The 14,887-nt window shown below is 35.6% G+C and overlaps 1 protein-coding gene across 1 annotated transcript in view; it reads left to right on the top strand.

Moving 5' to 3' along the window:
• Positions 1 to 14,887, top strand: part of LOC110005513 (deoxynucleoside triphosphate triphosphohydrolase SAMHD1) — a 158,874-nt gene that overhangs the window by 26,287 nt on the left and 117,700 nt on the right. The window contains exons 16-17 of the mRNA XM_065961274.1: positions 4,835 to 4,863; positions 4,972 to 5,063. Of these exons, the coding sequence (XP_065817346.1) occupies positions 4,835 to 4,863; positions 4,972 to 5,063 (121 nt within the window). The remainder of the gene's footprint in view (positions 1 to 4,834; positions 4,864 to 4,971; positions 5,064 to 14,887) is intronic.

Raw genomic sequence — 14,887 nt, 5'->3', positions numbered from 1 at the left:
ATGGTTTCAGAACAACTTTTCCAAACTATCCAGGTGTGAAAAAACCCTTAGAGAGAAAACTGAACTGCATGATCACCTTCCCAAAAACTCTTATGCTTAACAGTTTGACTCTGGGTTGAGTTCAGCTAGCTAAATAACCCTGATAAAGACTGTTAGGATGTTGTATACAGTATATGTCCACAGAAAATTGGCTGACATTAAGTCACTCGTCAAATTCTGAGGAACTTTAGGAACTCTGACATTTAAAGTGTTTCTTACATACACACGTTTTGAGATCTTCTCTGCAAATGTTGGTTGTGCTATTTGTGTAGTTCCTTGTCTTCTTGCAATATTTTTCATGATTTGATGAAAGCGAAGCATGGATTGAACCCTTAACATGCGAAAAACATTAAGGTGATGATTGCTGAAGACCAGAAGGCAAGTTCTCATCTGTGCATAAATCAGTCTGTGTCCTACAGCAATGTCACTAATGTCACTATTTTGTAACATCTCCTCAGTATAAAGGCGGACAAGAAGAGTGACAAAAAGTTTTTCTTCTGCCTAGAACTCAGATCTTAAAATTTAACCGTTGTTTTGTTTGTCATGCTTTTCCATGTACATAGTTTATTGTGTTCATATTTTAGCTTTATCTCTGTTTTGTGAAATGGTCCTACATATGTTTTCTATGCAGTGTAAATTCATTGACAACAACATACGTGTCAATAAAACTGGTCCTGATTCGCTTTGTGTCGTCATCCCTGCAGTGGGACTTCAAAGGGCGCCCAGAAGAAAAGTCCTTCCTCTACGAAATTGTGTCCAACAAAAGAAACGGCGTTGATGTGGACAAGTTTGACTACTTGGCCAGGTCAGGTTTTAATGAAGTGCTGTAAAATAATTCTTAACCCTGAACAATGCATTATTCTCCTGATTTATTTTAAAATGATACAGCACTCAACAGTAAATTCAGTTTCCCTCTATACACCTATTTTCTTCACATTGCCTTAATCTGTCTCTACGGTAATGGAAATATTTCCCCTGTGAGAATACGAACAAAGACGAAAACCCCAATCATCTTTGTGAGGTTTTATTCCTACAAGAAGTTGCAGGAAGAAGAAACTGTACAGAGTGTATCATGGTGACCACACTGCAGAGTAGCTCAAATGACATACAGAATGAAGTCTCCTTTTATACATGTCAAAGAGGAAACAACAACATTGACAAGCTCCTGTTGTAGGAGATAAGCAGTTTAACACAATCAACCTGAACAGAGGAATGTTTAGTCCATGTAGAGTCATCCTTGTAGAAATCAAAGGTTATCCAAACACATGATGCTTAATCTAAACCAGCATTTCATGAAATGTCACACAGTTCACATTAGAATTACTCTAACACATCTGCTAAATATATTTTTTCCCCATTACACTACTCAGGGACTCTTTATACCTGGGAATCAAGAACACCTTTGACTTTCATCGCTTCCTGCAGTTTGCCAGAGTGTGTGAGGTTGATGGAAGGAAAACTATCTGCACCAGAGACATAGTATGACAAACTTGAGCTTGTAAACAGATAATTGAAAGCAAACTGATAATGTTGTTATTTATGACTAAACTACAGTCCTAACCTCAACAGGAGGAGGACAATATGTACGACTTGTTCTACATAAGACACCGTCTCCACAAAAGAGCCTATCAGCACAGAGTAAACAAAGTCATTGAACATATGTAAGTGTCTACCTTCAGATCTTAGTACTCCAAATATAAGATTGGTCTCCTTCTGATTTCCATTATTTGATCTGCGTCATGATTCACTATCTCATCAGTAATAATATGTTTGATATGAACATACAGGATTGCAGAGGCTTTTTTGAAAGCAGACGGTCACATTCAGATTGAAGGATCAGGAGGGAGGATGTTCACTCTCTCTACAGCCATTGAGGACATGGAGGCCTACACAAAGCTCACAGGTGTGTAGATTTAAATGTGTGCTGTTAGCTCATGTTTAACATTGAAGCAAATTCAGACTTCAGAAATATCAAGACATTGTTTTAAATAATGCACTACACCCAACAATCTGAAAAGGAAATTGATGTAGGCACTTGGTCAGTTTTGGTGTTTGGTGTAAGACTACTGTTATGCTACTTTATCAATTTTTTTAATTATGCACATGTAAATGAACCAGATCATGTTAAATAAGTTGTAATGACTTATAAATTAACATGCCATGTCTTACAATTTATTGAGTGTGTTTGTGTGTATAATTAATAATCGTTTGCTTGTTACTCTGTTACTCTTTTAGACAACGTGTTTGAGGAAATACTGAAGTCTTCCCGTCCTGAGTTACAAGAGGCAAGAGAGATTCTGCAAAACATTGTCTCTCGAAAGATCTACAAGTTTGTTGGTGAGACAAAGCCAAAGAAGACCATCAAGGATTGGAAAGTAAGTCTGTGTGTTCTTGTGTTTCATTACATTTATTACACATGATCTCATGCACCGTTATCATACAATTATCATATCGTTGTCATACAATACAAAATCCCTCAGTCAACTAATGCTGCATGATATTGGGGAAACTGCGTTTTCTTTTAATGTTCATACTATTAAAATTTTTATTATTATTTGGGTCTTCAAGTTTATTTTCCTTTACAAATAAGAACCCCTTATACATTCAAAGCTACATTTAATTTGCATCAAGAGCCCTGTGACATTAACTTCTAAGCAAAGAACAGTTCATCGTCATACACTGCATGTGATCCCTTCTCTCTCTCTCCCTCTACACTTTATGTGCTCATGGACTAACACACGTCCTGGGATATTACCATGGCACTTACGCACATAGCAAAATTAATGCTTAGATCATACCATGCAGCCCTACAGTCAAACGCATTTACACTAAGTCGGTGCAGTTTTTTGAGTGAATGTGAATTGAATTCCAAGTTGCTTACATTGTCAACTTAAAATGCAAAAAAACTTTTTCTATCCTTTTTCACTGTTCTCAACGTTTCTGCTCCATTTTCAAGAGCCTGATTCCTAGCTGGAAAAAAGGATTGGCTGAGGAAAAATTAAACCTGACACCAAAGGACTTTGAAATCCTGGTGAGTTTTTTTGACTTTCTTTTTTGTAAAATCTTCAGTTTTGCTGATGTTTTGATTTGTAAGATGTTGCAGAGTTTGTTATGGCACACATTTTACTCTCGACCTTCTTTTTAGGTCATTAACATGGACTACGGCATGAAAGACAAGAACCCTGTTCAACATATGGATTTCTACAGCAAAAAGGAGCCTGACGTGGCAAAGCCAATGTCCCCAGAAAATGTCAGAACTAATTATTGATTAAAACAATTTTTTCATCACAATCATTCAATATTTCTTCTGTTTATTATTTGTAAGGCAGCTTATGTCTCCATAACTCTCAAATTAAAGCTGCTGTCAATCTTTACAGGCACCCAGCATTGGAACAGAGAACTTTTCTGAGCAGCTGATCAGGGTCTTCTGTAAGAAGATTGATGAACAGAGTGTGGAGGCTGCCAGACAGCAGTTTGAACAGTGGTACAATGATTTTCCAATCCTTAGATAGTAGTTGAATATTAAGATGTTAAAGGATACAATATCAACTAACTTGCTGTTGATTGAACATAAAACCAGTTGATTTGGCTAAAGTAAATAGAAAACAGTCCACACTGAGTACAGTTTATTTAATATGGTTGAACATATGATCTACAATCTGCTGAGTGTGGAAAACATTAGCTGTGCTAGCATCCTCAGCCTTCGGTCTTCCTTTCAGGTTAACGTATGCTTACCTGTGCTGGTGAAGCTCTACTCTAATAGATTTGATACTTTAACTTAACAAAATACTGCCAAAGTGAGCAACACTCCAACATGTTATTGGTCCTTTGTCCTGGTTTGCATCAAGGTTAGACAGCAAGTCTAGACAGTCAGTCAGGTTTCTGTACTGAAACAATTTTACTGACCTGTATTGGAACCGTGCAGGACTCTGGTTTGGGGCCCTCAGGTTAAGAGAGGTAAGCAACAGCAGCATGGGAGTGAAACCAAAAGATTAACCAACCCTCTGGTTTCTTCAACTTTCACTCAGGAGCAAAAATCAGCTTTTAAATGTGAAAATTTGAAAGTAAAAATGATTGACAATTATTGTGATAATTATATCGACTGATATGACATTTTGATAACATTTTTAGTTTTTTTAGCCCAGGCCTATAAGCTACGGGTCTTATTGTGAATAACGTGTATCCTTCATTAAAAGAAAAACGGACATGTTAAAAAAAAAATCCCTCTTCATACAGTGTGTGCTGATTGAGACATGAGATAATCAGACCAATTTAGTTTTTTGAATCGGGCTGTAAACATGTTTATTTCTGCTGTAAAAATTGGCCTTTCTGAATGGGTGTGTATGTGACATATTAATATATGCAGTTAGTGGTTTTATTACATTGAAAGGCTGTTTTAATATATGAGCATTAGAATGGAACAATGAGCAGGGAGGGAATGATTGCATAGTGAAACAAAACTTCAGGATTCTTCTTTTGCATTTATATGATTTTGATCCTTTTTTGATGCTAAATTAGCATTGGTGTCTTCAAACTTTTGTATTTTCCTACCAACGGACAAAAACTTTGAAATAATGTATTTTATTACTTGAGATTTAAAAAAACTGAAAGTTCTCACCAGTGAGATGTTGGATCTGCATGATGAGTGCATTGTTTTGCTTTAAAATAAGTTGAATGAGAGATCGTTTGTTAAATAGAATCATTTCTTCTTCGGTTTATCTCTCACTACGTTTACTCTGCACTGCTTTCTTTAAAACAGATGTACTTTTGTGTCTTTATTAACATGCATGTTAAGGATGAAGCCAAATCTGGATGGATCTGAGGGTAATTAGAGCGATCCTCCTGCAGTTGACACCAAGAAATTTACCAAACAACATGAATAACAGTGAATTATTATCATTTATCGTTTGCTTGTTACTCTGTTAATCTTAGAGGCAATGGAGATTCTGCAAAACATTGTCTCTCGAAAGATCTACAAGTTTGTTGGTGAGACAAAGCCAGGGTACCCCATCAAGGATTGGAAAGTAAGTCTGTGTTCTTGTGTTTCATTACATTTATAACACATGATCTAATGCACTGTTATCACAAAGCTGGATAATGTGCTCATTTTCAGTTAATAGAATAAGTACACATCACATTATTTACTGTCTCCAGCATTTTATCTTGCCCGTGTTGTTATTACATTTAACATGAACAGCAGCACTATTGAACAGTTCTTTTTGAAATGTAATGTGAATTGGATAGCAGCTTGAAATGTTTTACAATACAAAATCCCTCAGTCAACTAATGCTGCATGATATTGGGGAAACTGCGTTTTCTTTTCATGTTCATACTATTAAAATTTTTATTATTATTTGGGTCTTCAAGTTTATTTTCTTTTACAAATAAGAACCCCTTATACATTCAAAGCTACATTTAATTTGCATCAAGAGCCCTGTGACATTAACTTCTAAGCAAAGAACAGTTCATCTTCATACACTGCATGTGATCCCTTCTCTCTCTCTCTCTCTCTACACTTTATGTGCTCATGGACTAACACACGTCCTGGGATATTACCATGGCACTTGTACACATAGCAAAATTAATGCTTAGATCATACCATGCAGCCCTACAGTCAAACGCATTTACACTAAGTTGGTGCAGTTTTTTGAGTGAATGTGAATTGAATTCCAAGTTTCTTACATTGTCAACTTAAAATGCAAAAAAACTTGAATCTATATCCTTTTCCACTGTTGTAATTTTTTTCTGATTCCTTGTCAAGAGCCAGATTACTGGCTGGAAAGAAGGATTGGCTCGATCCTTACCTGACGGAGAAAGAAACCTGACATCAGAGGACTTTGAAATCCTGGTGAGTTTTCTTTTACTTTCTGTCATCTGACCTTTTTTGTAAAATCTTCAGTTTTGCTGATTCTTTGATTTGTAAGATGTTGCAGAGTTTGTTATGGCACACATTTTACTCTCGACCTTCTTTTTAGGTCATTAACAAGGACTACGGCATGAAAGACGAGAACAGCAAAAATGTCAGAACTAATTATTGATTAAAACAATTTTTTTTTCACAATCATTCAATATTTTTTCTGTTTATTATTTGTAAGGCAGCTTATGTCACCATAACTCTCAAATTAAAGCTGCTGTCATTCTTTACAGGAATCCAGGATTGGAACAGAGATCTTTTCTGAGCAGCTGATCAGGGTCTTCTGTAAGAAGATTGATGAACAGAGTGTGGAGGCTGCCAAAAAGCACTATGATCAGTGGTACAATGATTTTCCAATCCTTTGATAATAGTTGAATATGAAGATGTTAAAGGATACAATATCAACTAACTTGCTGTTGATTAAACATAAAACCAGTTGATTTGGCTAAAGTAAATAGAAAACAGTCCACACTGAGTACAGTTTATTTAATATGGTTGAACATGTGATCTACAATCTGCTGAGTGTGGAAAACATTAGCTGTGCTAGCATCCTCAGCCTTCGGTCTTCCTTTCAGGTTAACGTATGCTTACCTGTGCTGGTGAAGCTCTACTCTAATAGATTTGATACTTTAACTTAACAAAATACTGCCAAAGTGAGCAACACTCCAACATGTTATTGGTCCTTTGTCCCGGTTTGCATCCAGGTTTGACAGCAAGTCTAGACAGTCAGTCAGGTTTCTGTACTGAAACAATTTTACTGACCTGTATTGGAACCGTGCAGGACTCTGGTTTGGGGCCCTCAGGTTAAGAGAGGTAAGCAACAGCAGCATGGGAGTGAAACCAAAAGATTAACCAACCCTCTGGTTTCTTCAACTTTCACTCAGGAGCAAAAATCAGCTTTTAAATGTGAAAATTTGAAAGTAAAAATGATTGACAATTATTGTGATAATTATATCGACTGATATGACATTTTGATAACATTTTTAGTTTTTTTAGCCCAGGCCTATAAGCTACGGGTCTTATTGTGAATAACGCGTATCCTTCATTAAAAGAAAAACGGACATATTAAAAAAAAATCCCTCTTCATACAGTGTGTGCTGATTGAGACATGAGATAATCAGACCAATTTAGTTTTTGAATCGGGCTGTAAACATGTTTATTTCTGCTGTAAAAATTGGCCTTTCTGAATGGGTGTGTATGTGACATATTAATATATGCAGTTTGTGGTTTTATTACATTGAAAGGCTGTTTTAATATATGAGCATTAGAATGGAACAATGAGCAGGGAGGGAATGATTGCATAGTGAAACAGAGCTTCAGGATTCTTCTTTTGCATATACATGATTTTGATCTTTTTTTGATGCTAAATTAGCATTGGTGTCTTCAAACTTTTGTATTTTCCTACCAACGGACAAAAACTTTGAAATAATGTATTTTATTACTTGAGATTTAAAAAAAACTGAAAGTTCTCACCAGTGAGATGTTGGATCTGCATGATGAGTACATTGTTTTGCTTTAAAATAAGTTGAATGAGAGATTGTTTGTTAAATAGAATCATTTCTTCTTCAGTTTATCTCTCATTAGGTTTACTCTGCACTGCTTTCTTTAAAACAGATGTACTTTTGTGTCTTTATTAACATGCAGGTTAGAGAAGGAGCCAAATCTGGTTGGACCTGAGGGTAATTAGAGCGATCCTCCTGCAGTTGACACCAAGGAATTTAACAAACAACATAAATAACACTGAATTATTATTATTTATCGTTTGCTTGTTACTCTGTTAATCTTAGAGGCAAGAAAGATTCCGCAAAACATTGTCTCTTTCGAGAGCTACAAGTGTGTTGGTGAGACAAAGCCAGAGTACCCCATCGAGGATTGGGAAGTAAGTCTGTGTGTTCTTGTGTTTCATTACATTTATAACACATGATCTAATGCACTGTTATCACAAAGCTGGATAATGTGCTCATTTTTAGTTAATAGAATAAGTACACATCACATTATTTACTGTCTCCAACATTTTATCTAGCCCGTGTTATTACATTTAACATGAACAGCAACACTATTGAACAGTTCTCTCTTTGAAATGTAATGTGAATTGGATAGCAGCTTGAAATGTCTTACAATACAAAATCCCTCAGTCAACTAATGCTGCATGATATTGGGGAAACTGCGTTTTCTTTTCATGTTCATACTTTTAAAATTTGTGTTATTATCTGGGTCTTCAAAATTATTTTCTTTTACAAATAAGAACCCCTTATACATTCAAAGCTACATTTAATTTGCATCAAGAGCCCTGTGACATTAACTTCAAAGCAAAGAACAGTTCATCTTCATACACTGCATGTGATCCCTTCTCTCTCTCTCCCTCTACACTTTATGTGCTCATGGACTAACACACGTCCAGGGATATTACCATGGCACTTGTACACATAGCAAAATTAATGCTTAGATCATACCATGCAGCCCTACAGTCAAATGCATTTACACTAAGTTGGTGCAGTTTTTTGAGTGAATGTGAATTGAATTCCAAGTTTCTTACATTGTCAACTTAAAATGCAAAAAAACTTGAATCTATATCCTTTTCCACTGTTGTAATTTTTTTCTGATTCCTTGTCAAGAGCCGGATTTCTGGCTGGAAAAAAGTATTGGCTCAACCCCTCCCTGACGAGGAAGAAAACAACCTGAAACCAGAGGACTTTGAAATCCTGGTGAGTTTTTTTTACTTTCTTTCATCTGACCTTTTTTGTCAAATCTTCAGTTTTGCTGATTCTTTGATTTGTAAGATGTTGCAGAGTTTGTTATGGCACACATTTTACTCTCGACCTTCTTTTTAGGTCATTAACAAGGACTACGGCATGAAAGACGAGAACAGCAAAAATGTCAGAACTAATTATTGATTAAAACAATTTTTTCATCGCAATCATTCAATATTTTTTCTGTTTATTATTTGTAAGGCAGCTTATGTCACCATAACTCTCAAATTAAAGCTGCTGTCATTCTTTACAGGCACCCAGCATTGGAACAACGATCTTTTCTGAGCAGCTGATCAGGGTCTTCTGTAAGAAGATTGATAGAAAGAGTGTGGAGGCTGCCAGACAGCACTTTAAACAATGGTACAATGATTTTCCAATCCTTTGATAATAGTTGAATATTAAGATGTTAAAGGATACAATATCAACTAACTTGTTGTTGATTGAACATAAAACCAGTTGACTTGGCTAAAGTAAATAGAAAACAGTCCACATTGAGTACAGTTTATTTAATATGGTTGAACATGTGATCTACAATCTGCTGAGTGTGGAAAACATTAGCTGTGCTAGCATCCTCAGCCTTCGGTCTTCCTTTCAGGTTAACGTATGCTTACCTGTGCTGGTGAAGCTCTACTCTAATTGATTTGATACTTTAACTTAACAAAATACTGCCAAAGTGAGCAACACTCCAACATGTTATTGGTCCTTTGTTCTGGTTTGCATCAAGGTTAGACAGCAAGTCTAGACAGTCAGTCAGGTTTCTGTACTGAAACAATTTTACTGACCTGTATTGGAACCGTGCAGGACTCTGGTTTGGGGCCCTCAGGTTAAGAGAGGTAAGCAACAGCAGCATGTGAGTGAAACCAAAAGATTAACCAACCCTTTGGTTTCTTCAACTTTCACTCAGGAGCAAAAATCAGCTTTTAAATTTGAAAATTTGAAAGTAAAAATGATTGACAATTATTGTGATAATTATGTCGACTGATATGACATTTTGATAACATTTTTAGTTTTTTTTTTAGCCCAGGCCTATAAGCTACGGGTCTTATTGTGAATAACGTGTATCCTTCATTAAAAGGAAAACGGACAAGTGTAAAAAAAATAATTCCTCTTCATACAGTGTGTGCTGATTGAGACATGAGATAATCAGACCAATTTAGTTTTTTAATCGAGCTGTAAACATGTTTATTTCTGCTGTAAAAATTGGCTTTTTTCGAATGGGTGTGTATGTGACATATTAATATATGCAGTTAGTGGTTTTATTCCATTGAAAGGCTGCTTTAATATATGAGCATTAGAATGGAACAATGAGCAAAAAACTTTGAAATAATGTATTTTATTACTTGAGATTTAAAAAAACTGAAAGTTCTCAGCAGTGAGATGATGGATCTGCATGATGAGTGCATTGTTTTGATTTAAAATAAGTTGAATGTTAGATTGTTTGTTAAATAGAATCATTTCTTCTTCAGTTTATCTCTCACTAGATTTACTCTGCACTGCTTTCTTTAAAACAGATGTACTTTTGTGTCTGTATTAACATGCAGGTAAAGGATGGAGCCAAATCTGGTTGGACCTAAGGGTAATTAGAGCGATCCTCCTGAAGTTGACACCAAGGAAATTACCAAACAACATGAATAACACTGAATAATATTCGCATTCAGACCTAGCACTCATGTTTTTTCTCGCTTTTTTCATATAGATGCTGTATCATTCTTTTAAATTGATTGTTTAAAAATCAGTTCCAACAACACACAACATGTTTTTATTCCGAGGACAAAGATAAATCATAATATATGATACCACTCTGTACAATTACGGGGCCTGCAGTCAATATGAAACAGTATCATTGGCCCATTTAATTCACTGTGTTACGCTTCTATCGACTCACACAGAAAACCCATTCAAAATTTGATACAGAAAAAATTGGATACTTTTTTTTAACATTAAGGAAAATATATATCAGTTATAAAGCCATATCTCAAAGATCACTGGATCTGGATCGCTTCTGGATTTGAATTTCTGATCTCTAAACTGATACATAGACACACATGACACTGGATACTTACACAGCTAGCAGCTGTATGGCTGTTGAATACCATTTAGGTAAAGAAAGCCATTATTGAAATCCAACAATCATTGTCTCAAACTGAATATATAAACTGCATGTTTCTGAATTGATTCAGCTTTTGGTCACATTTATGCTTCTTTGTAGGTTGTGTATTCTTTTTGGTCGGGGAAAGATGTAAAGCACTCCCAACATGTGTAATGGAGTGAATATTTCACTTGTGGTTTTATTTAGGGATTTAGAATACTTTACATTACTATAACATTTTAGTTTTGATGTTAATCGTTTGAAGATTGAGGACATGAGATTAGATTATTTGTCTTTGAGTGGTGTTTAATGAGAGATGATCATGAGTGATGTTTTGGTGACTGGTATTATCTTATATTATATTACTTTGTATCTGCAGCATTTATTATCACAATACAATTTTAATCTGTTTTAAAAACTGGAACTTGTGAAAACCTTTATTTGCATCTAAAAACTTGAAATTCGAATTGAAAAATATCTTTTCAACGTATCCATCAACTACCTTTCTTCGATGGATGATGAATGTGTTTAAATGTATGACACACTTTAAGTGAAGCTATAATTGTTTGACGATTGGTTCTTACATAATGCATCTATGAGAACCTTTCAAGTGTATTCCTGTTGTGATGGGTTCATATCTGATAAAATCTGCATGTATTCAAAATAAACATCAGAGAAAATCCTGAGTTCAACATTGTGTAATCTATATAGCACCTATCGTACAAATTTAATTGCAAGACTTTCAAACATAGATAAAATAGTTTAATGGGAGTTGTGTGTGTAATTGGCAAAGTCATTAACATTCTCTCATTCATTCATTCATTGACATTCATTACTTCATCATAACTACTACTTATTTTGTAGCATTACTTATTTATAGCATTTATTTATATTTATTGCATCCCATTAATCCAGCCATCCAGATTTACCTAATAATTCACTTTTTTTGGCTACATCTGTAAATTTTGCAATTACTGTACATAGCACAGAATTACTGTACATAGCACAGACTATTGCACTTTCTGCTTATTTGCACTTCTGGTGAGATGCCAAACCTCATTTCGTTACTCTATACTTGAATATGTGTAATGACAATAAAGTTGAATCTCATCTCATCTCATCTCATCTCATAACTGCCAACTACTTTATGCTGTTTTTAATCTGTTCTTTAAATGTTTGTTTACTGCCCTCACATGCTTCACAGGTTGAGTTAATGTCGACTGCCTATTTCATCAGTACGATGGGTGGCGGGGTTCATATTTAACGCTGGTACAAGCTCCAAACTAGATGTTGCCCTGTGTTAACCTTCCTGCTTCGCGTTCCAACCGTGATCAGGGCGCACAGGGGAGACTTATTGGTCTTAACTACAAAAAAAACCTGAATGGGAGAGAGCGCTCATACAGACCGTCAAGAGGTAGAGTGTGTGACACAGAGGAGGAGAGATATTGAAACTTTGTGTACAGAGCTGGAGAGATATGAAACAGAAAATTAAATCGATAATCTGTTTTAATGTAACTTAGTTTAGCAGAGAAGAGAGTGATCTATAATCTATCTATAAACCGCTCATAGGACATGTCGGTGTGAATCTTCAGTGTGACGTTTGTTAGCTGTTGTTAATGTTTAAATCCTGTTTGAGCTGCTGTTAATACTAAACTTACTAATAATTAGTCCTGAAGATTTTTAAATTAATTACTAATATAGCCTGTGAATTTGCACAGTGATGTTATCATTTAAAATGACTTTTCTCAAGTGCAAACCGTCAACATGTCACTCAGAGAACCGCGATTCTACGTAGTTCTCTTCAGTTGATTTTGAGCGATTTATTGTGAATGTTCTGCTGTGCCCGATGCTCTGTACATTTTTTAAATATCCGTGACTTTTTGTCTCCTCCTGCCCCGCCATAGCACTCTCTCTGTGTACCGGGACCTCAGGGTTTACAATCTCTATCTGGGTAAGCCAGTCCAACCCGGTTGGCCAGTCACAGGCAAAATATGGCACCAAGTACAGCAAGCATCAAGTGAGGCAATATATTAAAAGGGGAAAATCGAAAAGGGGAAATTTATGATTCTCACTGTGTGAAATAGGAGGAGTGTGACGGCGTGAAGATGCTTAATTGAGTGACTCTCACAGTCAGAGATAGTGGGCATGGTGTCATGCAGGAGACTTGGCAGCTCTGGTTGTAGAGCTGCTGCATCATGCGCGCTGAAAAAAGCACTCCGATCGCCACCTGTATCACAGTGGGAACTTATGGTGGTCTTTAGTCTCCAGTCACCAGTCTCAGTCTCTTTGACTCAGTGCGAAGTCTGTAACAGCGTTAAATATGCACCCCGCCACCCATCGTACTGCGCGTTCTGCCCGCTCGCCTCATAGACTGTAAATATTACGTTTACCTGCCTGGGAGCTGAAGTCTGACGTTACTTTCCTGCGCCGTCCACTTTGCCAATTCATTTTCGAGTTGGTTTGAATTATGATCACTTTTTAGCACGGCAAGTTTGAAAACGAAAAGCCGAAGACCTTTTCGTCTTCATTTGAATTATGTCATACAATATGCATACATAGAGAGCAAAAGTATAATGCAAATTGGATGACTGAATATTCATTTTAAATATAGGTCAAATAATGCACCTATATTCTGAAAATTAAAACGTGTTTCTGTTACTGTATTTTCATTTTAAAATTAGCTTTTTCATTTGAATTATGATACAAATTTAGCGGGGCATTTTTTTGAAAATGATAAAGCAAATGTCATTTTCTTCCTCATTAATTTAGTCAATGTGCATTTTTGAAGTTGAAAACTAAAATGCAAATTAGATAAATTAATCATCATTTTATTTTTGAGTCAAATAATACACCCATATTCTGAAAATTAAAAAGCATTTCTGTTAATGCATTTGAATTTTCAAATTAGCTTTATCATTTGAATTCTGATCACTAATCGCTTCCATAGGATATGTCAAAGATTATCCAAAATATTGACTTTGATGCATTGTTAGTTTTTGTGTAGCATCAGATTTAAAATGTAGTTCCCTGTCTGGGCATTGGAGAAAATGAAAATGTCCAATTTACAAAAACTGCTATAAAAATAGAACAGATTCATATTGTTTTCTACTTTTTTTTGCATAAATCTCTTAAACAACTCCAGCAGTGCTCAAAACTATCAAATATTGAATAATTATCAGGAATTGTACCCTTTAATTGCCAGAATCATGCAATCAAACAGTTCCAACTTTACTATAAACATCCAGATAATGATTGTAGATGGTTTATAAACCAATTATTAATCATTGACAAAATATTAATTATCTAGCTAAAATATATTTATAGATGCTTTACAAAGTATTAATAAGGGATTACAATCTTCAGTTCCAACTTTATAATAGCCATCCAAATAATGTTAATAGATGCTTTATAAAATAATTACAAACCATGAACAAATATCTGGTCCATGTATCTCTGTAATGTTTATAGATTTTTTATAACCCATCTCTTAAAGGTTTATAAATCATTTAGTCATCATTAACAAACACTTTAAAAAGTGTATGAAATGTGATAATGTGTGTATCAATAAACTGTTAATGCCCCAATATGTAACTTTTCCACCATAAAATAATGGCTTGTAAATCAATTTAATAGCGCAATAGCGTTCAACAGGGAGAATGTTGTCTCTCCAACGTCCGCATAGCGGCTCGCTGCCTCAATATTCAATATATGTAAGTTTGTGACTGCGAGCCGCAGTCATCTCGCAAGAGGTACGTTCTGTTTTACGGCACTAGTCTACAAGTCCTCGGAGTTAGCCGAGACTGTAAATATTAGGAGTAAGCCCGTCTCTGTACTGCTTGATGCAGGCCACGAGGAAAAGCACGTTGATGGATGAAGATAAGAATAAAGTAAAGAATAAAGAGAGAGTGACCGAACAAGAGACTGGACTAGAGTAAATATTGGAGAGGCTTTTACACATTGGAGAGAGCTTCGGGGAATGGTGGGCTGTAAGTCTGATACCGAGCTGGCACTGCTGCTGTTGAACTGGTGAGTACTATGCTCGTTATAAACGTTGTCCTATTTCTTTGCATCATAGTTATCAGTTATTTCAACACA

This window comes from Labrus bergylta, chromosome 12 (genome assembly GCF_963930695.1).
Source record: "Labrus bergylta chromosome 12, fLabBer1.1, whole genome shotgun sequence".
NCBI classification, from domain to species: domain Eukaryota; kingdom Metazoa; phylum Chordata; class Actinopteri; order Labriformes; family Labridae; genus Labrus; species Labrus bergylta.
Note: the sequence above shows the minus strand (reverse complement) of the source record. Positions and strands in the feature narration are given on the sequence as shown.